Below are 24646 nucleotides of genomic sequence, written 5' to 3'. Positions count from 1 at the left end.
AGTGGAGGGCGGCGACGCCGGGTCGGTGAGGGCAGCGGAGCGCTGTGAGGGCGGTGAGGATCGTGGCGCGCTCTGGCGCCTCGCGGGTGCGGACACGAGGCCCGCCCTGAGCGCGAGGCTGAAGGGACCGGCTGCTTCCCGCCCGCAGAACGCTCGACCAGCGGCCGTAGCTGCGGCTGCTGGAGCCGCTGCGGAGCCGCGGGAGGCCTGGTAAGAAAGCGATGACAGACTCTGGCGTTAGAGAACCGTGTTTGCGTTAAAATCAGACGCATCAGAAGGGAAAAAATCCCCTTCACGTTAATTGTCTGGCTTCCCCCCGAGTCGCTGCTGCACAAGGGGTTCAGGGAAAACCTTTTGGGACAGAAGAGAAACACGACGACTGCCCAGAACCTTTGCCGGTGTTCAGAGCCCTGTTTTTTCCCCTCTGAAACTGCACATCCATTTGTAACAGATACAGTGAGAGGTGGGATGTCACAGCTCCATCCTCAGGTGCAGCGTGGAGACTGAGAGTTAAAAACCTCAGAGAAGGCAGTTTGGATAAAGCTTCTCCCTTCCATGGGGTATTACGGGCAACGTGATGATACCGTTTTGGGTTCCTGTGGCTAAGATAAATTCAGCGTTGAGAGCAAGCACGAGGGACTCGGGTCCAAGAGAAGAGGCTTCCTCAACCACAATGGCGGGGCCAGGCCTGGGCTGCACAGGTCAGTGAACTAGACCAGCACAGATATCTTTAACATGTTATTTAACTGTGGTGGTGCACAGATCTGCACCTGTTGGAGCAGCTCTGATGCTTCACAGCCTTTGGCAGCATCCCTGTGCCATGTGCCGGCTATCGATTAAACAAGGGCCATGCTGCTGACCTGCTTCGGATGGGAATTGTGAGAGTTGTTAATGCTTGTTATGTATGCTGGCAGCCTAAGGTAAAAGGCCTCAAAGTTGGCATCGATCAAAAAAATACCACAGGGAACAAGTTCAGGCTGTTGGCCTGTACTGAAGCGCAGTAGTGACCCTACCTGCTGCAGTGTGTAGTGAGTCATATCTGGTGAATACCATCGTAGCCAAATCAGGGTTTGGGACAAAGAATCAGCCGCTTTTTCTTGGGGAGAGGAAGCTGATGACAGAAAACAGTTTTAGGCAGTCGTGGTTCAGGTGCCTCTGGAGCAAGGGCCTGGCTCACAAGGGGGCAGCATCCAACCATTTTATTTCAGAAGCCATCAATCCACAGTGGAGGAGAAATTGCAGGAAGTTAAAATGCACAAAATAAAGTTTTGTAGAACTGACATCACCACCAGTGTAACCCTAGCCCGAACTTTTTACCATACATGGATGTTTGAAAATACATGAAACAGGAATTACTATCACTTCAGTAAATGGATGACAACTTGTCTAATATCAGTGCTATTAAAAAAAAAGGGGGGGGGGGCAAACCCCCTCCTCCTGCAGCACTAATCAATAAATCACTTGAAACACTCTTATCCACTGCAGCAGCAGTAAAAAGATGTGACTGGAACATACTAAAAGGCCTTTGAATTAAAGAAACCTCAAGCATATTCAGATACTAATCTTTTATGCTTTTCAGGTACATGCATGCCAAGTTGGTTTGGCTGTTAATTTTAGCTACTATCCTGAATTGAGTCAAGCAGTGTTGACTGTATGCTCTCCACACAGCATTTAGTTCAGATGCCTATAGTTCAGTCTTCTAAAATCTAAAACAAGTTTAGATGAAGAAATATCCCTGCAGCATTATGGCATTTTGCTAATATGGAAACACATTAAATATAGCAAAGCTGTTGGTATAAAACATTACCTTTAAACAGCACAGTGGCAATTTAGGAAAGAATTTATGATAAATTTGAAGTAATGCTTCTAAACTCTTTTAAGGATAAGATCTCGACCAAGTGCCTGTTGTAACAGCCACATCATGCACTGGCATTACTGATTGCTTTCATTATTTTAGAGCTTGGACTCTAAGTGAACCACAGCCTACGCAGCAGTGGTGAGATTGTAGCTTCTTTCAGATGTTTGTGTGTTCTCAACACCTCAGCACACGCCCTCTCTTTCCAAGCTTGGCCGTGAGTCAGTTCCTTTCCCTTGGCATCCTTCTTAAGTCATCTGGGAACTCAAACTACTCCTGACTGCTGCTGTGCCCCTGGCAGGCAGTGTGAAGCTTGGGTGTCACCAGCCCTCTGGCTGTGTCTCACAGCTAAAGCCTGTGCAGTTCCACAGGTCAGGGCTTTCCCATCAGGACTGCCATCTTCAGCAGAATGTACAAAGTCTGTGTAACACTGCTCTGCTTGTTCTTGCATGTTCTCACAGTCTTGGTCATTGAGACCGATACAGCCAAATATCAGTAAATATCTTATTTTAATTATTTTGTGATTAGCATTAAGATGTAACGAATTAATTAGTAATGCACATATTTTAAAAAATATATAAAATAAATATATTTTAGTTTCTTGTAAGAAAGCAAGTGTTAAGCCCTTTAGGGGCAAGTACATTCTAGTATCAGGAAGCATTCACATGAAGCATTGTGCTTCTGCAGTGAAAATGTATTTTTTTTTCTTAACTTGGAATTAAAAAAAACTTGCTTACAAGGTAGCTATCAGACTTAACATCATATTTCCACAGACCTTTGTCAGTTGTAGCTAGTCATATTTAAAATAATAAATTAACTTGATACATTAGATGTGGTTTGGTTTATTTCCAGGAGGAAATGTTTATTCAATGCACTGTACACAGTGTGAAAAGGGCAAAGGAAACACCACTGGAATACATTTCAGAAATGTATATAAATCCGTTCAACAAAAATAGGGGGTTTGTAAGGCATGAGTTTGTTCTGTTAACAGACAGACTTTCTCTTGAATTTATTGTAAAAGGACAGCTTGGAATTCTGTACTTCTTACGAAATACCTTTTGTTACATTCATCAATGGCTTACTTGAATTCTTCCTCATGAAGACAACCAGGACCAAATACCTTTTCTACCTAATGTTTTAGGAATTTTTACTTTTCAAACACATCTTCTCATCTTTCTTGGTTTTCTGGCATGTTTTTCTTCATGTCTTATGTTCCCTGGGGCTTGGCAGGGTGGGGAAAGAAGAGCAATGTCAGGTAGATACCATCTTTGGAAGTCAGCACGTTGTTTCTTTTTTAGTGGGTGGGGTGGGAAATGGATTATATCAGAGGCTGAATTTGTGCCATGACCTAATTAACACTTCACAGGAGTGTTAGTGAACTGTAGTGGATCACTGGTTGAATTAAAAGGTGTCTGCAGTGAGGGAAGACTTTTTGGTTTCTTTCCATCTCTTTTGTGATTGACTGTATTTTTTTTCTCCTTGTTCCTCTACTGGTGTGTAGCATGTTGTCCTTAGCATTAAGGAGGAAGGAGAAGGGGAAAAAAACCCAAACATATGGAAGAAAGGTGTGTCAAATGGTGAATACAAAAGTGGAAATAGTGACATAGTCATTGGTAATCAAGAGAACCATATCCAAGAGCTACAAAAAGGACAGAATAAATGGCAGCAGGGGAAGGGTGGTTACAACTCCTTAGACTTTTTCTCAAAGCCAGGTAAAACCTCGTGATTCAAATTGCTAAATGTATGGATAGTATTCTAACGTGGGGGTTATGCTGACAAGTGAGGGCCCTTGTTTGAAGACACAGATCTTGGGTAAACAGAAGAATTTTTACAGCTTTTGTTTGAGGCTTCTTATCTGATCTGTGTAGCAAGAATTTTCCAATATTACGTTTTGATGGGCATTGTTTTGACTTGTCATGAAGGAATCTGTGGCTGTTTGCTTACAATCAAACTCGGCTGTATCTTTCTGCATTTTTGATATCTGCTTTTAAGAGCTTTGACAAATCAACTGATAAGGGAAGAAAATTACTAATTTTGGTTTATGAGATCCAGGTAGTGATCAGATTTCCCTGTGAAGTCTACAAAGTTTACAACATTTTGCTAAAAAGGTATAAGTATCATATCCCATTAGCTAATACTTTTTAATGTAAAGTCTGTCAATGTATCTAAACCAACTACATTAGAAATGCTAAGAAAAATACACACATCACAGAATTACTCTAAATCAGTTAATAATTTAAATCCTATTTAAAAACATAATTTTAAAAGAAAAAACGACCATTCCAACATATGCTAAGTGCCCCAAGAGGACAACTCGTTACAAAGAATACAACCTTTACATCCTTCAGCTAACAGTCTTTCCTGTGCTGGAAGAATTTGGGCATAGATTCATAAACCAAGAGAAATGGTTTCACTTTTCAGCTTTGTTGCTATTTCCTCCCTTGTTTGCCCTTTAAAAAAAATTATTATTTTCAGATGTTTTTCTGAAACTGGGACTGGTTCAGAATTTAATCTATGCCATTTTATTCCTTCCTTCCTTCCTTCCTTCACATAGAATCGTCTGTTCACAGTTTGTCCTAAACAACTAATTGATAGCAAGTGAGAGGAAACACAGCAGAAACAGATGAAGCTTCAAGTAACACAAGTTCTTGACTTCATTCAAATGCTTTAACATACATTAGCAAAAAAAGTGAGGGGAGAAAATACAGCAATGTGGTAGACTGAACTGAGCTTCAAAGTTTTCATGAGCTGTTATAAAGTCTTTAAAAACAGGAGGTTTTTTTTCAGTCTACGTGACAAGCTTTTAAGATGCATGGTAAACAGAAAATAATCTGCTTGTATAATCTGTTAAATTTAAGAGTACAGCTTTGCTGGCCATCTTGGTTTTTGGCTGTTTCCTATTTTAAATATCTCCAGACAGTTTCCTGATTCATACATGAGTGGTGCTTCCTTTCTCCTAAATTCCTCTTTTGCATGTTTCTCAGCAAGAGAAACTAGTTGGACTGTTCAAAACAGCAAATTCACATAAAAGAAAATCCCTCCTGCTATTCTGAAAATGCAAGCTCAAAAGAATTTTCTTCCACTCAGTGTTTCACATGATCTGTGGGGTTTAGGATAATGTCCCAGCTCTTCTGTCTCCCTTTGTTTAGGCTTTTAAAAACCAGTCTTTGGCCAGGATTATTAGAAGAAGGGAATGCCATTTGTTGTTATGCCAGGCATGGATTTACTAGGAAAGCTTTAGCCCCGTGCTATGCACAGCAAGTGGGGACAGCACTGCCGTGGTGCATCATGTGACAACAGCTTACAGCCTCCATGTGAGACTGGGAGCTCTGTACGTGAGCAAGTCTGCTCAAGTTTGTGCAGACAGATCTAAGCTTAACTCTGTCAACTGTCAGAGCGAGTCAGTCTGAACTAACCAGTTATTCTGACCTACTGCCACTCATGTGATGTTGCTCCCAAGCTAAGACATCCTGGGTTTACATCTTCCCATAGATGTGCCAGATATCCTGACATTCTGCAATACCAAATCCATCTTTTAAGATCTTGTCCCCAAAGGAAAATTGTATTACACCAATACATTTATTGCTCTCCACAGTTCTCTAACCTGGATGTGTTAATATCAGAGTAAATTTTTACTATCTAGGCAAGAATAAATCCTGTGAATAGTGTATAAATTTATGCACTCTGGAGTCTGTGGCATTGTTATTATGTTAGTAAAAACTTACAAAAATACAGCTATAGAGACCCTGTCTGGGGCAAAACAGTAAATTAAAGAAAGGCATAAGCCAACATCTGACAGCCTTCCAAAGAAACATCTCTTGGAGAAAAAAGTTATCCCATAATTACTTATTACAAGATTTTAACTTTCTGTTATTTGGGAAGCAACTTATGGACATTGTCGCACAGTTTGGGTGTTTAACTAACTGAACCTCTGACTTTATCTAGTTTGCAGATATTGCTATTCACCATTTTTACCTATGTGATCTAGACAACAGAAAGGGTTACTTTGCAGGCATAGCCTTTATCATACAAATAAACAGTTGTGGTCAGGCAGAAGGTAGTTTGCTCCTCCCATGCTTCTAGCCTGAATAATATGATTCAGCCCAAAGGTAGAAGTTCTATAGAGGTTTTGTCATGGGACACTGCTCAATGTGGTAAGTCTAGGCACTAATTTATCCTTACTAAGCCAAAGCTGGTCTGATACCAGCTGTAGTTAACTGCCAGTACGTCTTCAAAGAATAGCTGTATGCTTACAGAATCAGATCAGCACATAGAATAAGTTTTACTGTTTTAAGCTCTTTTCTCCACAGCCCAGCAGTAAAATAAATTATCAGTTTAAAATTAACTGTGGGTGGCATTACATAACCTGTCATAGTTTCACAACGAGACAGGAAATTACTGTAAGTAAAGCTGGAGTGCTGTATTGCTTATTTAGTTCTTTGTTCAGCTTGGTGTCTGGATTATAAAAAAATATTTGTTGAGCTAAAGCTCTGTTATACATGGAAGAGATACTTCAAAGTTATTCTGTATTGAGATTGGGTACTATGCCATATTGCAGGGTCTTAGTTTTGTTTAGAATTACTAAACCCACTTTGAACTTCACCTACCTCTTTTCCCCCAATTATGTATTCAATTCATCCACTTAAAAAATTTATTCTTCTCTTGTCATGGTCTCAGGTAGTCCCTAATTCTTTCAAGGACCTTCTCCCTCATGTGACAAAGCCTGTTTTCAGTTCTTCAGCTCCTGTTTCTGCCACATTTGATACAAACCCTTTATTTGAATATTTTAAAAGTTTCTAGGTTACAACTTCAAACACTTGCTGACTAGGTCTGAGTTTTGTAGTGAGAATACATCAGAGGACTACTACCACAATGTGTTTGGTTTTTGGTTTTTCTTATTATTTTCTTTTATGGTGCAATTTAATTGCAGCTTGATTATATTGTTTCCACCTCGAAGGAAACAAGATAAACAGTCAAGCTGCGAACAAGGTTTATTAGAATAAGCCTCCTCTTTTATCTTAGACCTGTTTGGAGCAGAATATTTTTCCAGCTAGAAGCTATAGAAATTAAAATGTACTATTTATAATGTATTGATTGCATCTCCTTCTGCAGTGGCTGTTGAGCAATTTGCTATACGTACCTCTCCGCCCTCCAGCAGCACTCTAACTCACATGCCTAGGTCCTGTTTCTACAACTTCTGTGCTGGCTGTAGCATGCCACGTCTGAGCTGAAAAAAGAACTAAATCCCTTGGGCCAAATTCATTCCTGCAGTTGCTTGATTGAACACAGCGCGTATACACTGAGCACAGATTTGGCTCGTACCTGACTTTGTCAGCATTCACTGTGCTGTAACTAAGTAACAAGAGCACTGTCATTAAGGGACTGATGAACAGCTTTCTCTAAGGTTATTAGAGCACTGAGCACCTTTAAGGAGTGCAGAAATCTGTGAAAGGAGGAGTTGGGGAAAAGGACACCGCTCCTTTTAGAGTCTGTAACAGAACTGATAAGCTATTCCTGTGGTGTGATCGAATGTGACTGAATACTGCAGGCTCTTGGACTTTTATTCTCTAAAATCCACATCAGAGCAGCACAGGAAAAGATCGGAGGGAACAGCTTCTGCTTTACTGAGAAAGGTACATATGTATATTTTCTTATTTCTCAGAGTTGACATGATTTGTTATGTTAGATAATGTCAATATTTTAAACGGGTGAATATGAAAGAAGCCGTGTTTTCCATGTTCTGACTGGTATTCATTGTCAGGAAGCCAGTCCGTGGGCAGCAACAGCTTTCACGGAGAAAGTGTAGGACATATTTGTGTGTAATGCATTTGTACTGTATTGTAAACCTTGACAGTTGATAGAAGTGAGATGAGATAGCCCTGACTAAATTGAAAGTGTAATTTATGGCTATAAATATGCTGGAATTTGGTACTCATTTGTATTCAAGAAAAAGCTGAATGCAAGTCAAGCTTCAGTCATATTTGAATGAACAGCTGCTTTTATAAATGTGTTGTTGCAGCTATAGTTTATGGTGGTTTTCATTCTCAAGAGGGAGTTCTGCTACAGCAAAATGTCTCTGAAGAACAGACAAAAAGCTAGTACTTTTGCTTTCTAGCCCTGTTGCTTCTTATAAAGTATCTTTCTGATGCCCTTTATGGTAATTCTTTACCATCTGTTCTTTAAAAAAAAACTTGTATTTACCAAACTGTCAACCACATGTCATATTGGTGATCTCCATAAACAACCTTTACTTAATCTCTGCACTTAAGCTTACTTTTTTTCTGCTTACTCGGCCATGTACTCCTTTAAGAAAGCACTCCGATTCAGATTCTCATGGATTTGCACAGCACTGCAGTATTTAAATGCAAAAGAAAAATTTCCTGATTTACAGCTTTAGTTTGTTTCAGTGAAAAAAGAGTTTAACTACATTAATACTGCAAACAATTTACTTGTCACTCACGTTTAGCAATATTCCTTAGCAGCGTGCAGCTGGTATCAGATTTGTCTCTGCCAGTCCCACACTGTTGTCTTTCGGCATTCCTTCAGGATCACTGGAATTAGAACTGACTGGGAATTTTCTGAAAAAACATCATTTTGGCAGCAGTTGTTGAAATCAGATCTTAATGTGTGTGGCTGTCCATACCAGTTTTTTAAAACTCTCTCAGGAGAGATTTCTTACAAAACAATTTCTAGCTAAAATAGAGACACTCTGTGCCCACTCCAGCTACTTTTCTGGGGAGGGCATTTGCTCAGGATTTGAGACCAAGGTGTCTTGCCCTGCTTTGTTTCATGCTGCCTCTTCCCACGCAGTGCTTCGGTTACCTGCTGTGCTGGGGTGGATTCCACCTTGCCTGGCCTGTTAGAGCTGTTCATTTACATAGAAATAAACCATCATTTTGGCAGTGATTTCCTTCCTACTCTTTCAGATCCCTCAGTGGGTGTCCTCGCTACCAAGTTTCAGTCGTGCACTCCCCCTGGTCTGAAGAGCAGCTTGTGGAGAGCAGAAAGCTATGCTGTCAGAGAGACAGATTTACACAGGATTAGCTGGTAGCCTTGGAAGCAGGGCAGGAGCACACAGTAGGGATCTGGGACACTGAGGATTCACCCCTTGATCTGTGAGAGATATAGAGAGAATGTGAAATAGATCTGTCACAGGTGATTATGCTGAGGACAACTAGCCATTTTTGTCTTTCCTCTTCCAGCTCTTTCTCCCTACCTCAATTTGGAGCAAGATCATTCAATGGGAGGTTGTTTTACCCCCTGAGGAACATGAAAATCTCAGAGGATAAGTTTTTTTACAGACCAGCTCCTATTGTGCTGACAGGGTAGAGCACTTTCTACTCTTAGCAATCCATTGAGGGGACAAGGTGGGATTTGTACAATTCAGCCGAGCTACACCAACTGCGGTCTCAAACACTGTTACAAACAGTACAAATGCATCTAGAGTTCTGGTGTAGGAATAAGGACTGTCAGAAACAAATGCTTCCTAGGGGTACCTGAAAGGATCTTATTCCTGAAAAGCTGTCTTTGCTCAAGGCCCAGCAAAGTGCATGTCTTATCCTTGAAGAATCCTCTCACCCCAAACTCTGGCTGTTGTTTTACTAAGCCAGTCTGGGTCAGAACGCTACAAATCCACACTGACCTGCTTGTTGGATGGAGATGAGGCATCTCTGTGTGGCCAGTTTATCCTAAAGCCCTGCTCTTTTTTATGGGGCACATAGCCATTATATAAACCTTTTCCTTTGGGTGATAGCACTGAATACCGCTTAGACAATGGCTACTGTGAAGAAAGTTTTAACTGTGTAGCAATTATCCTAATTGAAGTCTCTCTGGGGAGAATGGATTTAAACATCCTTATGAACTTTTTTGATGGGGGTCCCTAGTAGGCAATAGGCACTTTTCTGTTCTTTTCCTTTCAGTTAGTAAGAAGAAACCTGTATTTGCTTCCTTTCAACCTGAGAAGTAGGAAAAAGAAATAACAAAAGGCCTAGGGGAAAAAAAAAAAGCAGAACTCTAAATTTATAAAAGTCTGAATTTTTATAGTCATGGTAGTGGAGCTAAATTGTAGTAAGTAATTTGAAAAAAAAACTAGGAATAAGGAAATTTAGATTTCATGCAAGAAGTACTTAGTGAAAAAGTCTGTTCAGCTTGTTGTTATGATGTCGATGGAAAATCTGAATGTCAAACTCCAAGTCTGTTTCCGTTGAAATACAAGCTACTCACATTTGGCAATATGCTGATTATTCTTCACAGTGTTGCACTTATTTGAAAATACGTAGACAATAATGAACAAATAGGAGGTAAAAAGATAGGGTGTTTTGACCTTTAAAGTACTAAAATATGAAGCTGTTGAATTGTGTTGCCTACAGCAACAGGTTACAACGTGTTTGGCAGGAGTTAGTTTAGACTTTCTGACCAAAATGCTCTGCTTTTCTTGCTCTGGAAAAAGATCAAGAAAAGTAAAATGCCAGACCCCAGAGACTGCCTCATTCAAGACAGCGTAGGACAAAGAGTCGGGAACTCCAGTCCCAGCTGTGGCGCAGCACAGATCTCTGGCCTAGTGCAGAGCAACAGACATTGTTAAGTGTATGCATAGAAATTTGCTGACTCTTCTGCATTGTTTTTGCAATGCTTTTTCAAATAGCTGATATATCCTTACTAGTGTTCAGATCCTCTATTCACTGTAGTGCATGAGATACTTAAAGGCATAATTTCAGCAGAAGTTTTTAAAAAGTTTGAACTCAAACATTTTTAAACCTTTTCTAAAAATAGAAGGTACCCTTACCTTTTTCACACAGGTATGGGAGGGTTTAATCTGTTAACTTGTATGACCTTTGTAGAAAACATCTAGAAAATTGTTTGCATTATAACATTCTTCTCTCTGCAGACTTTTGGCAGCAGTGACTGCAGTGAGTTAGGCCCAGGTGTCCCCAGGCACTCCAGACCATTTCTATTATCCTCAATACTATCAGACTGATGGAGAGATTCTTTTGTAAAAAAGGTTGAATGGTATAAATTTACCAAGCACTCCCCATTCACCAGGTTATGTGAGCTAATAAAGTCTAAATTAGATTCTAAACCCTTTAGCTCAGAATGCTAAAGTACTGTCTGGATGCTTGGAGACTCATAATAAACAAACAACCAACCAGTACTTGGCAGTTAGATTAAATGCATGAAAAATTATAGCAAGATTGGATGTAATATCATCTTTCCTCAAAGGTCTGATTTGTCAGCAGGCTGAAATCACTTAAGGAAAGTGAAGCACTGTTTGTCTCCACATTTTCCCTGTTGTTCATAAACTCAGGAATAATAATGTCACATAGGCATTTGTTGTCTTGGTCTTCCAGAATTCACCTCTTGAGTTAATGCAGATAAAATCACTTTGCCTTCCCTTAGGTGTTATCCACATATCCATAGTAGGGACTTTTCTGACAAAGATTAATTCAACTTTACAGCATCTTGAAAGTTAAAGAAGTAGCAGTGACTTTAACTTACTCTTGTGGTAACAAAGATGTAATTAAGACAGTTCACCCAAGATCAGATCAGAAAAATATTGCCCAAATAAGACTCAAACCTCAGTCTCCTAACTCAGAATCTCAAAGTTCACTCACATTCCAGTCCTGGAGAATAGTGGTCTACTGTACATGCTGTGTTTGTAGAGGAGATTTTTTGTGATTATGTTTAGGACTTCATTTTCAGTAGAAAGCAAAGCAATATCAGTTTATCCAAGCTAAAAATGTAATGAAAGTTTCTATAATTAGCCTTATAAGGATTCACCTTGATTAGAAAAATGTCCAACAGTTTTTAACCCCCCAAATAATTTTAAGTCATCTCTTGTTTTTGCACCTGTGGGAAACAAGGTCTTGTTAATTACTTGTAATGTAATGAACTAAATTTCACAATGGTGAAATAATAAAATTTTATACTTTTAAAATCCACTAAGTGTGAAACTTGCTAAGGCGTATGTCCTTATTAAAACTCAGAACATTTGAAGGTACTTACATTCAACATGTTCATTTTTCTTCTCAGTAAATAGAAGCTTTTAGAAGGAGGTTGTTTTGCAATCTGAGAGAAACAGTAGCAATTAGTAGTTTTGATCAAATCTCTATACATTTTCCTCTAACAGTGTTATGAAAACTTCATACAATTTTTATGAAACACAGAAAAATCTCAGTTGGAATTCATATGGTTACTCAGAGTTACCTTAAAAAATTGATGTTACTAATTGCTCTAGTCCTTATTTTTTCACTTCAGAGAATTCTGAGATCAATTATTTTTTAACAATACTTGGGAAAATTTACCAGAAGGACTGATAAATAGAATTACTGAAAGATCCTTAGTGTAACCTTTGGTGAAATGGCTAGAGTCGCCTATACAAGAAGAACAGGATGTATCATTTTGTGCTCCGTCACATGGGCATTTTAATGTTTTTAGATAAACTGGAGATCATATAATAGTAAGGGGATAGTGAATCCCCTAGCTTAAAAACTATTGCCATAATAATAGATCCCCAAGTCTGTTCCAATCTCTTTGCTGTTGCTATTACTTGGATATTTTATCTTCAAGGGCAGATAACTCGGGGCAGCAGATTCCAACAGTTGGTGTTTGCTTCTCTCTTTGAAATTACCTTTTTAAATCTCTGTAAGCTGAAACAGAGGCACTCCCATCTAAATGCTGAATGTTTCATTATGGTTTGCATCGGGGGAAAACTGCTGAACTGCATTATCAAGTTATGATTCGGTCTTATGAAACCTGCCAAAATAAGTAAGATGAGATGCATAAGAAAATAACCAGTGCTTTTGAAAGACTTGTCAGTAGTTTGACAGGCTTGGGCATGAAATTTTAATATGTTTTCTTTTAAACTCTGTCCTCTCAAAAACAGATTTAGTAATACATGTTATTCATTCCTTTCCATAATATTATCCCTCCAGTTTTCTGTTTATTCCCTTGCTCATTTTTTCATTTTGTCTACTATTTTCCACCTCAAATTTTACCTTTAAAGAGAAGGCTCACTTTGTCATGGTGTTTTTAATGCACAGAAGAGGTTGCTGTGTATTTGGAACCTCAGTACAAGCATTAAATAATAAGAGCAACTGTCTTGTAATAAGTGGTTATGAGAAACTTGACTGTGTGCAAGTTCAGTTTTATTACATATTTAATGAATCTCATGAATCCACATTAAAGCTAAAATTACAGTTGCATTTTCTAGAGCTGTCATCATATGACTCTCTCTTAGGTAGTGGTACTTTTAAATTGGTTGAATTATGCACTTAATTTTCATATCAAATGATTTCCAGCTAAGAATATGAAAGCAATTGCCTATTTTGGTACATTTTTTTCCCCTTCTGGGTGCATGACCATCACCAATGCATCTTGCTCTTGGCAGTCTACTGCTATCACTAGATTTATTTTCACATCTAAGAAGACAGAAATTAAAAGACAGACAAACTTTGAAAAAGAAACTGTGTTTGGGAAAAAACAAAAAAAAGGAAAAGAAACAAGATATGTCTGCTTTGCTCCTTTTAAACGTTACCTTCTTTGGAAAGTGTTTTTCAGGATAATTGCTTCCTAAACGAGTTCTGCTAAGAACAACCCATACTGCCAGTTTATGAAGGTGCTGGAGTGTTATACAGCAATAATGACAATAAAAAACCCGGAATAGTTGAAAAACTTTCCTTGATACAAGCAAAACTGAGTGAACTTGTCTAGGAATGGAAAAAAGGTGGCATGTACTATATAAGGTGTTGCTACCTGTGAGCAACCTCTAAGGATCTGCGGAGGCACGTGTGGCAACATTTGTGTGGGACTCAGAGGTGCACAGATCTCACTGCAAGAAATGGATCCCTCTGAGCACTTGACCATTGGTCAAGCTGAATTGCTTCCTTGCTTAAGTTTTAGATCTAAGATCATTCCCAAATCACACACTTTTGAGCTTGAATTTATAGGTTTTTTTTTTTGTCTTCTTGACAAATATGTTCCACAAAATGTGTAAACAAGCCAGTGCTAACAGCAACTCACCATCCTAGGTCTGAAGAAACACAAAGAGAAATGCAGATCAGTATTTTTGCCTTCAGATGCTATCTCTCCATTTTAAGAAATCTCACAAAATGGTCTCGTATTCATACTGAGCAATAAAAGAGGAAAGCTGTTCCTCAAAAAATCACACCACCTAGTTCTTCCTGCAGCTGTCATCCATACTTGCTGTCCGACAGGTCTTTGAAGGGCAGCCCCAAACATGCTGGCAGAATCTTGTAGTGTCAAAGCAACAGTCGGTGGCAAGTTGTACTCAGAGGATTCCAAAGTATGTGTTGTAACCAGAGGATTATGTCTGGCAGTATGAAATAATTCTGAATGCCAACAGTCTTCAGTTCTAGAGGGGCCTGAATACCGTTGGACTGCCAAGTGAGTCACTGGTATGCAGGGCTCACATGGTTTCCCTTGTCCAGAGGCAGGAAGCTTAGATACCTGCTGGCATCAGTAAATGGTTTCTGGGCTCTATGCGTTTATTGCAGAATAATTATCTCTCAACTATGTCAGTAATCCAAATCTGTCAACTATGACCATACAATCAACTAAGCCTGGAAAGCCAAGTGAAGACAAGCCAAGTGAAGCTAGAGAGAGATTTTTCTGTTATGCTAATGACATTTTCATAGTTCAGTCCAAGTTCTCAGTGGACAGGTAACATGGAACATCTTCATATAGAAGAATTAGAAAGAGCAGAAGTCCCATCTGAAAAGTGCAGAACAATTGGGTCTGATCTCTAGAACTACTAGTGCATAGAAGGGAAGAAGAAAAATTGACATCCAGGCCTTTATGATCCTGTTGAGGTAATGAAGCAGGTTCTTATTAGCTAGGAAACAAAATTCAGAAAGTCCAAGAAGCAAGGTTTTCATGTGCTATGATGCTCAAGAGCCCTGAAAGGAAATGTGTCAGGTCAGACTTTGCAAGGAAAGCATTAAAGCTGAAGTATTAACATTGGTGACTACTTAAAAGCAAAAGTAATAGACTTTTAACTGCTCCAAACAAATCATACTGGCCGTGCAACTAAGATAAGTGTATGGGTGAACAAAAATCAGCTGTACTGTAGGTTGAGCATATCTCCATGGAAACTGAGTCATCTTCTGAACTCAAAATGTGTTCTGTATAATGATTCAAAATTTAAAGCAGTGGGGTAGATTTTTCCCATGTGTAATGTGTATGTGCCAAGTCCCACCACAGAATGGAAGTCTGACAACCTATACAATTAGGATTTTCCTGGGACAGTTTTGAGGGAAACAAAAAAGAAAGGGAAGCAAGAACAGCTAGGACGAGATCTGGAGGAATATTTGGCTAATCATATAGCCCCTGTACCTCTGGTCTTGGGCAACTTAGGCAAAGTTTTTGCGGATGCTGTAGCTCCTGTTGGAGTAATAGTTTTGCTGAACTCCAGGTATGTGGAAAATGATTACAAGTGGAAGCTGTTCACCATTTTTAGCAAGCTGAAAGAGACTTAATAGAAAGAATCAGAGACTAGAAAGAATTTAGTATTATTTTATTTAAAAATAACAGTTTAAAAACCAGTGCAACTCAAGCCAGCCTGCTGAACTAAGAAATCAGTTCTGAATCCTTCAGACCTGTGTTCAAAAGCCTGATTAGACTTAACAAATTAACTTGGCATTCATTCATCCCAATACTAACTGGAGCATGTTCCAACCTGTGTTCTTCTCCCAGTGTGCAACTCTCAGCCCCCATGTGTGGGAAGCACGGGTAGAAAAGTAGAGATGTTATGAGCTACATCATCAGAAATGAGGTGTGTGTTGGGCTGTACAAGAGGAGCTTCACATGCAGAGAATGTGTGGGCAAATCACAACTGTTAGTTTGGCATCATCTCAAAGGCTAAATCAATTCCTTAATTTTAAGAACCCTTTCTTTATCAGATCTTTTATGCTGTGACTCCTGCATAGAAGTAAACACACCTCCCTGTATACTGGCTTGTCTGACATCCATTTGAGTGGCTTTGGTGGGATTTATTCCTTGAGCTGCACAGGGTGACATGCATCCCCATCTGCTGAGCTCTGTGTTCAGATACCTTAAACTCATAAACAGAAACACCACCCATGCTGCATATACATAGGCAGCTGCAGCTATGACACGAATTTCAGGGGGAGAACAGGCACAATCCCATCAGGTAATTTGAGCTGGCCTGTGAGAGACGTACAATGTGCTCTTTTGTTACATCTCTTCAATTTCATGAGCCTGGGGTCTTCTCTGATTCAGGAATTCAGCTTTATGTTTTTTATAATCAATGAGAAAACATCCCTTCTTTATAAAAGGAAATGTATCTTTTGTTCTCAGATGCATCAGATTGATGACTCATGTCAAAGGTTTCATAAGCAGGAAAAAAGCTACTCTCTTCTGTAAACCATTCTACCTGCCTACCTTGGCTGCAGGCTCTGAAAAGAGGGAGGCAGGTTGAGTCCTACTGAACCATCAAGCGCAGCTTCTCCGCAGAGCATGCAAGGAAGGCAGGTGCTTGCAAAGAGTTCTGCGTGCAAGGTAGTAACTTGGGACCTGCAGACTGCTCTGAAACAGAACCTTACCTGACAGTGCCCAGTTTCTGTTGATACTGTGCTCAAAATTAAAGGGGGAGATGTACCATATTTTCATGTCAGTGCTGGCTTAGAAGTTCCCCAGTGTTCAAAAAGTAGGAGTGGGATCACATGCAGGCTCTGATTTAAGAATTTGAATCATCTGAAAAATGGTTAGAACAGCTTTGATGCTAAGAGGCTCCTTGTGCAGTGGCACGCTTGGAGCCAGGATGGAGCAGCTGTGTGGGGGAAGGGACCAGAGCATTAAAGAAAGCTATTTGTTGACTGCCTGTAAAATTTGCTTTTAAAGGATGTGCCACAGAGACCATCCATTACGAAGTGACACAGAGTAATTTTCAGCTACTCTGGACAGTATCATAATTAAACTCTGTGTGTTCTTGTTCAGTATGGTTGGTTGTGGGTTAGTCAGCTTAATATTTACAAAAAAGAAAGCTCTCTCCCATGCCACCTTAACCCTGGGCTGTTTTTCTCTTTCCTTCCAGATGCTGGAGAGCTCTTCAGTCCTTTTGTTCATTGTCTTTGTCCTGATTTTTGTTTTGCTGCTCTTCACGGTGCTCATCAGGAAAAACGCTGCTGCTGTTGCCCTTATCTGGCATGAAATAATCCGGGAAAAAATAACCAATTTCATCATGAATCAGAGCAAAGAACAGAGGATTTTAGATTTCGTGCTGCAGAATGCAGTCCGAGGAGACCCCTGTAGCGTGGTGGACACTATAGATAAGTACTGCTCCCAGAAAGAGTGGGCCATGAACGTGGGCAATGAGAAAGGTAATTGCAGCAGGGATCAGCACCTGACAGATCCTTCAAGACTAGCGAAGTATAGGACATCTTATTATATTCACATGGTAACTTCCTTCTACTGCTGCAAAAAAACCACAACAGCGTTGGGGTCAGCAGAGTAGTTCTGTAAACAGTAATGCATGCTTGTGCAGATGGCTTTGAGGAGGGGTATCTAATGAGTAATCCAGGAAGTCATAAGACCAAATCTGGGTTTGTATGTTGTGTACGTTGCAAGTGTGTAAGCAGAGGGTGACAACTTACGGGAAAAATCTAGGATTTCGTTATACCTCAGTTCCTATAAAAGGGTGGCCTTAGGGCATAATTCATTATGCCATGTACCTTCAGATCCTTAACGAAAAAATAGTAAATTGAAAAAAAAGTCTTTTGAACTGTATGAATTTTGTATATGCAAACATAAAGTATAAGTTACTGTTGAAGGGAGTAATCCTACTCATATAATACACAAAAGCAGCTATCAGACACTGTTGCTGCTTAGTGAATAAATCTTCTTGTTCTTGGGTCTTAAAGGAAAATATGTGAACAACACATTTTTTTCTTAGCTGCAGGAAAGTTACAATCTTTTAAAAAAACTGTAACAGCAAAATGTTAACATGTTCCCCTGTGAATTAGACACAAAAGTACCTCTTGCTGGGAAGTTGCAGGGGAAATTTTCTTAGTCTGGGATTAACGTAGTTAATGAAATACAACTGTAAGCATTGTAATAAAAATGCTTCTCTCTCATGGGTACATTTTGTGAAACTTGTTCCTCTGCATACCAGGCTGGGGTGCTTAGGGGAACAGAACGGTAGGTGATGGCTCAGTAGGAATTCTTAGAGCTCTAAAATTTGATCATTTGGGGTTATATTCTTAAAAAATTACTCGAGTTTTACTTTGACAAGATGACCTTTCCTCAGATAAGAGCCACCAAAGTTAATGCATTTTTAGTTCCTAAGATTTTGAAAGTGACTGCATGATCTTACGATATAAGCATCATTATCACGCTATGCGTAAACACATGACACCCAAGAAAATATCAAGTAATTTTTTATATATATATATATATATATATATATATATATATATATATTTACGTACATTGAAAAATTCCATGGCTCAGAGTAAAATCCCTTCAAATACTTTTTCAGGTTAATTATCTAATTTCTAGCTGTACAAGTAAGAGGACACAGTTTTCTCACAAATAAATCCCTTTTTTCAGAAGGACTGAATATAGTGCACTGTCACTTCTTTTTGGGAACATTTTTTTGTTGTTAAGAAGTGACTAATGTTTTCCATCCCACAGATGGAAATATTTCGCAATTTTATAACTAGACTTTTCTTTTTCCCTTTAAAAACAAGTAGCTAGAATGAGAATTTTTGTATCAGACTATTGCAGGTGATGTTTGCAACAAATACATAATTCCTGAGTTTCGAATGCTCATATTTCATTAATATGGCCAGTTTTTGCAATAAGTTCTTGGAAAAACTGCTGCCTTTTCCCCTTGTAACACTATAAACACTTAATTAATCAGGGACTGTTTTACTCAGAAATGTTTATATTGTGAAACTGAGTAAGACTTTTTTAGTTGAAAGTTTGCAGCTTGAAACTTGGAATATCCATGATCAACTTGATCACAGATAAGCCAATTTGCAAATGAAACAGTACAGAATTTGACATCAGCCCTTAATTTTTTAATGTTCTGAGCAACTGAGTATAGGGACTTGGTGAGTTTCTTGCCACTAACTTTCTCTTCTGCATGTGAACCTGTGTGTTTTTCTCAAAAGTTAACCTATTTCCATTTTATTCAGGTATAATTCTAGACAAAACAGTGGAAGAGGTCAATCCATCAGTTGCACTGGAGCTGGGAACATACTGTGGCTACTCAGCAGTTAGGATTGCTCAGCTGCTGAAGCCAGGAGCTCGTCTTCTCACTGTGGAGTTCAACCCAAAATTTGCTGCTATAGCTAAACAGATGATTGAGTTTGCTGGAGTACATGATAAGGTAACTACAATTTGTCTCTGGTTGGTATGAGGAAGTGATACATGGAGAGTAGGACTTTATCTGCAGAAACAGCAATAATAGGTTTAAATTTGTTTTTTACTTGTCAAGCAAATATGACATCCTAAATGCTTGGGAACATGTAGAGTTTAACCATCAGGCTTGATAGCAGGGAAAGGTTACCAGCGTCCATGCAGAGGACCAAGGTAGTCTGCTCTTTTGTGAGCTAAATTTGTTAGCATCAGTCAGAGGTCCAAGTATGATGCAGACCCAGCTCAGAGTCAGGGTAGAGCTTGAGGCTTGTCGAGATGAGTGTGTGTGACCAAAACAATCAGGGCTGTTCTCCAAAGTTCTTTGCAGTGTGAGTCAGGGTGAAGATTCAGAGGGGCAAGACCAGAAACAATCATACACATCTGTATCTCCTTAACATTTTGAAAGCATTTAGACTTCATCTTCCAGTTTGGTCTCTTCACTATTCACTGGTTAGTACAGGAAACAGGCCATTTGCTGAGAGCTATTTTCAAAACCCGCAGTGAGTATAAGAATGAGACAGGCCTGGAGGGAGCCTCCAGAGTCAGTTATTTCACTTACAGTCACAGGACATCAGCGCACACAGTCTTTTTCATAAAATTACTAACAACTATTGCAAATCTGGTTAGATTTACTGCCATTACCAAACTGCAAGACTGCCCCACAGATTCCTCCTGATAATCACAAGCCTTTCTGTAATTTCCGTCCAACATTTAGTCATAGACATTTTGTAGAGTTTTTTTTTGTACTCACAGTCCATATTAATTTAACCAGCTCCTGCCTAGTTACAGTCCCTCATCTCTCACAGCAGTACAGCTCTCTTGAAGAGAACCTGAAGTATTAGTGACATCTAATATTGCATTTTTTACATTTGATGTAATCTCCTGATCATCTATCAGTCATAAAACAGATTTCCTCTACCTTTTTTCCTCCATTCACAGTATATAGCACTTGCTTAATGAATCAATATGCAGCAGTTTCTTTCAGTTTAACAGTATGTATGCCAATAAGCCTGTGTGGAAGATGTAATAGACACTGTCCTGTCTCCTCCCTCTACTGGCCATATTGATTTTACACAGTGTATCCTCCAGCTTTATATTACACAAAAAATGTTCGCTGTATTTTCTGCTTCCCTTGGACTAAAAGATGCAACTGAGATAAAAAGTACTGTTTTCAACAGCAGATTGGCATGTTTCCAGTAAAGAACAACATTATCCAACAGAAACAACAGGTCACTTTTTCTGCTTTAAAAAAAACAACCAAACAAAACCATGCATACCCATATTCTGGAACATAGCTGAGTTGTTTTTATCAAAAAGAAAAAACATACATTTGATTTAACTCTATGAAATAATTCAGCTGATGCAATATTGAGTTATAAACAGGATTGCTGAAGTCTGGCCACAGTTTAAAAGGAACTAGGGGTATGTGCTTTTTCTTAATGGTTCACAATTCATCAGGTGGACTTGCATTTCAGGTAAAAATCCTAGAAGGCCCATCAGAGGAGATTATCCCTCAGCTGAAGAAAAAATATGAAGTGGATACTCTGGATTTTGTCTTCCTGGATCACTGGAAAGACAGATACACACCAGACACCATCTTAATTCAGGTCAGTTTGCACAATTCCGATCTTAAAAGTAAAGTAGCAAATGCCTTGATGTCTGTGAGGCCTATGGTCTTTATGAAGGAGCTCACTCTCTGTAAAATGAAGAAAGGAGGCCAAAATAGCCACCAACCACTTCCTGACCCCTGCTTGAGGACTAAAACATAATTTTCTCATCTGGCCTTCCCTGTTTTTTAATTTCGGCCCTCCCCTGTCCTGACAGCTGTTTGAAAAGGAAATTTGTTTGTGGTTGTGAAAAGCCAGTACTGGATTTACACAGAAGTAGCTGAAGAAAATGTTCCCTCCCTACAGCTATGTTGTACCCAGAGAATGTTTTCTTTTAAACTGGCTGTGTAAGGATGACTAAGCTCTTTCCACTGGGAAAAGATCCTTATCAGAACTTAACCTTCGCAACACAGACAAGACAAACAGGTAGTTTAGTTCCATCTTAGTGGTCAGCTTGATGCAACTGTGTCACAAAATTGCTTTACTTAGAAAAACCTTATGAAATTAAGAGAAGAGAGATGAAGAAAAGATCCCCATATTTTCTCAGATGTTACAAACCCTCTATGATGCAATTTGGCATGTATTGCGATATGAATAACAAAAATGAAATATGAATATAAAATGTTCAGATTATATATATATTGAAAGTGGCCCAGACAGCATTCCTTTTCATGCACTTCTGAAAACGCCTGACACAAAGAGCATCAGAAATCCGGCTGACCAGCGGAAAATACAGCATGTTGTCACTTACAGGCTTCTATAAACTGCACGACAGACCAGAGGATATTTGCCACATCTCTAAAATTCCTTCTTCTGTGCTGACTGGTGTTCAGTCACCAGAGGCAAGAGCAGTAACCTAAACAGCCTCCGCAGCACACTCTTCAGCAGGACTTATCTAACGTACTGGGAGCGACAAAACCACCCCATGTTTTGGATATAATTGCTGTCTGTAGCCACAGGATAACCACCAGCCTGATTAACTACAGACTGTTTTTTAACAGCCGGTAAGCTCAGATAAAGCAACTTCTACTAGACAAAAATACCAATAAAAACTAGTTTTGTAGGCTTACAGAGGATAAACATTGCATTTGAAGTGAATATTGCAAGTTCATTATGCGTTGTGGAAATTTGTTAGTGATCTTCATTGTGCACAGACCCTGCTTCATACTCAGCTCCTGAACAAAGTGGCAGAAAGTTGTACAAGATGAAAGGAAAACAAGTGCAGAATATCTCTTTTATTCATTTGGTGGTTTTGGAGTTTGACTGAGACCGGCCAAAGCAGACTAGTACATGCCAATTTCTCAGATCACCTTAAGAGCTACTAGAACATTTTAATGCTCTATTAAAAAAAAAATAATATTCAAGCATTAGGCATGAGAGTCAAAAAGAAAACCGTCTTACTGATCATGTAGACATAGTTGGAAACAACCTGAGCAGCAAACCGCACACCTCCACTGCACTTGATTTGCTGTTTCACAGCCTGAATTGACCCAACGTATTATCAGCATCTCTCATGGTCTACTGATTGTGTTAACAGAAAAAAATCAGCATATTAAACATGACCACAAAGGATCAGAGAGTTACTAAGCTTCTCCCATGTCTTTTCTTCTCTCCAAACCCATAGTACAGTGGAGGTTTTGGATGCAGGCACTTGCATATAATGTGATTAACATGAAAGCACATTACAGTCAAGCCAATGTCTGCTTAACATCCACCATGAAGCAATTTCTCTTCTTTCTAGGAATGCAACTTGCTGAGAAAGGGCTCAGTTCTTCTGGCTGACAACGTCATCGTCCCAGGAGCTCCAGAATTCCTTAACTATATCCGCAACAACCCCCGTTTCCAATGCACTAACTACCCATCTCATCTGGAATATATGAAAGTGAAGGATGCTATGGAAAAGGCTGTGTTTTTGGGATAAGGAGAGCCATTAATACTCAGTCTTTGTTTCAAATGATGTAAATGCAACTGCATGTTAACTTGTCCATGCTTTACATTTTGTTTTGGTTTTGTGTGTGTTTTTTGTTTTGTTTTGTTTTTTTTTTTTAAATTTTGTAATGTGGAGCCTATTAATTAAAGCAAGTGCTAGTGGAGATCATTTTAGAGCAGATGGAAACCAAGATCGGAAGTAGGTAGAGTAACTGCTCAAAAGTCTATTCCATTGTTTCACGTAATTCAGCAAACCCAAGGTGCTGCACATTGCCTTGCCCAGCACATAATTGAACAACACAGTCTGTTACTCTGAGCTCAAAACTGAACAACCACAGTTTGGGCTTAAGGTGGGGTGGAGAAAGTCACTGCAACTTCTGAAGGCTTGTGCCCTCAAGCTAAACAGATTAATCATTATCAAGAGTGGAAAAAAGCATGCGTGTTGCAAGAAAAGACTATTTCAGGAGCCCCGATTTTACTAAATTACTAGCATGCCACTTTATGCAGTGAAGGCTCCTGTTGTGATATCAGATACAATTTTGCATTGTTACTGCAAAAGTTAATCATCTCTATGCTAGAGAAGAAGGCGTGCACTGAAAGAAAAAAGACACAGCAGCGCTGAGAAAATAAGGCCCATGCAGAGGCAGGGAAAACTGAAGCAGTAAACAGACTAAAATAAACACAGTAACAGCTAACAAAAGGAGGCGGCTCTTTCTGAAAGAACACCAAAACTACGTTATATCAGAGATCTTGAGAAAATGCTGCTTATCACCTCATATTTACTATCCCCTCATTATAACATGTATACATAATGTGTGCGTCTTAGGGACAGTGCAAGCTGCTTACTCTGAAGTGCTGTGCATATTTAAGATGCTGTATAGAAATAAGGACCAGAGAGAACGGGTTTTACCAGGTGGGCCTGCACACTCTGGTTAACTTCAGTGTTATTAACACTGTATGAATAGAGAGGGCTTTCACTGAGAACATACAAAGCCAAATCTGAAGTCTTTAACTCACCTGACCAATGCAAAAATCCTCTGGCATTTCCTGGCATATCCTGCTGTGATTATATAATGAGACAACGGTCGTATTTATAAATAAAAACTAAAAAACAATAGAGCAGGCATGTGACTTCCTTTGTTTCCCGTGAATTCCGCACTGCACTTGGGATTTCCAGCCTTGGAAGAGCCACAGAAAGATCCAACAGCTGAAAAATCAGAGTAAAAATCAGAGATAACCATTCTAATCCTTCCCATGATGGATTCCTTCAGACCTGTTAGGAGCTTCTTCCTTTTATGGCCCATCTCACTGAAGTGGAATGTACCCCGGCCTGTGTGCTACAGCAAATCCATCTCCAGCACACCAGTAATAAGCATAACAAAGAATTGACCTGCAGCATAAAAGAAAACTGTGACAGAGTCAGTTTAGAAATGGACCAAGCAAAGCATTGTGACCCAGCCAGCTTGGAACATGCACATTTCACAAGGATATGAACGAGAAGGCAACATTATCAGAGTTTCTTTAGCAATTTAAACTCTGTCACATTGAGAAAGACACAAGATTTACTATGCTGGATTAGATTACACAGAAGCAGCCCCTTGTGACTCTGTTGTGCTGTCTCACATAGGAGCAGACCGAGTTCTAACACTGCCACCTCACACTGGGAATGTCCCTGATTTGTAAGCTTGCTTAGCAGCACATCCTCTTGGTATTCAGGTTCAACTCAAAGTCACTGTGCCAAAGTCTTTCAGATGATTCCAAGCAATTTTTGCAAAATTTGCCCATTTACTGGCATGCAAACGTTTCTAGAGCACATTGGAAAATCTGGATACATACAGCTGACCAGAATTTTTTTCTG

General features: G+C 39.4%; 2 protein-coding genes across 7 annotated transcripts in view; one reads left to right on the top strand and one right to left on the bottom strand.

Moving 5' to 3' along the window:
- Nucleotides 1-8334, bottom strand: part of TXNRD2 (thioredoxin reductase 2) — a 42869-nt gene extending 34535 nt beyond the window's left edge. Inside the window, exon 1 of one of the 2 annotated variants that reach the window (XM_065033061.1) lies at nt 8316-8334. The gene's annotated coding sequence lies outside the window, so the exon portion shown is untranslated. Of the gene's footprint in view, nt 1-1013; nt 1033-8315 lie in introns of those variants that run through there. The other variant, XM_065033058.1, reaches the window with a different exon arrangement.
- COMT (catechol-O-methyltransferase) lies at nt 8-23905 on the top strand. Of its 5 annotated transcripts, XM_065033066.1 has the most exons (6): nt 7071-7488; nt 16190-16390; nt 16926-17211; nt 19030-19223; nt 20728-20859; nt 22601-23905. In XM_065033066.1, the coding sequence occupies exons 2-6, from the start codon at nt 16349-16351 to the stop codon at nt 22778-22780; spliced, it is 834 nt and encodes a 277-aa protein (XP_064889138.1). In that variant the 5' UTR covers nt 7071-7488; nt 16190-16348; the 3' UTR covers nt 22781-23905. The 5 variants fall into 5 exon arrangements, with proteins under 5 accessions (XP_021140398.1, XP_021140387.1, XP_013222155.1 ...); XM_021284723.2 differs by lacking the exons at nt 7071-7488; nt 16190-16390 and adding an exon at nt 8-210; XM_021284712.2 differs by lacking the exons at nt 7071-7488; nt 16190-16390 and adding an exon at nt 123-701.
- Nucleotides 23906-24646: the final 741 nt, after the last annotated feature.

The sequence above is a fragment of the Columba livia genome, chromosome 17 (assembly GCF_036013475.1).
Source record: "Columba livia isolate bColLiv1 breed racing homer chromosome 17, bColLiv1.pat.W.v2, whole genome shotgun sequence".
Classification (NCBI taxonomy): domain Eukaryota; kingdom Metazoa; phylum Chordata; class Aves; order Columbiformes; family Columbidae; genus Columba; species Columba livia.
The sequence above is the reverse complement of the archived record's forward strand: the minus strand, read 5'-3'. Positions and strand labels throughout refer to the sequence as shown.

Excerpts from the sequence above, each read along its gene's own strand:
- COMT (XM_065033066.1), top strand. The coding sequence starts at position 16,349 with ATGCAAGGAAGGCAGGTGCTTGCAAAGAGTTCTGCGTGCAAG. Across the intron at positions 17,212-19,029 it reads GAACGTGGGCAATGAGAAAG|GTATAATTCTAGACAAAACA; the intron begins GTAATTGCAGCA and ends CATTTTATTCAG. Across the intron at positions 19,224-20,727 it reads TTGCTGGAGTACATGATAAG|GTAAAAATCCTAGAAGGCCC; the intron begins GTAACTACAATT and ends CTTGCATTTCAG.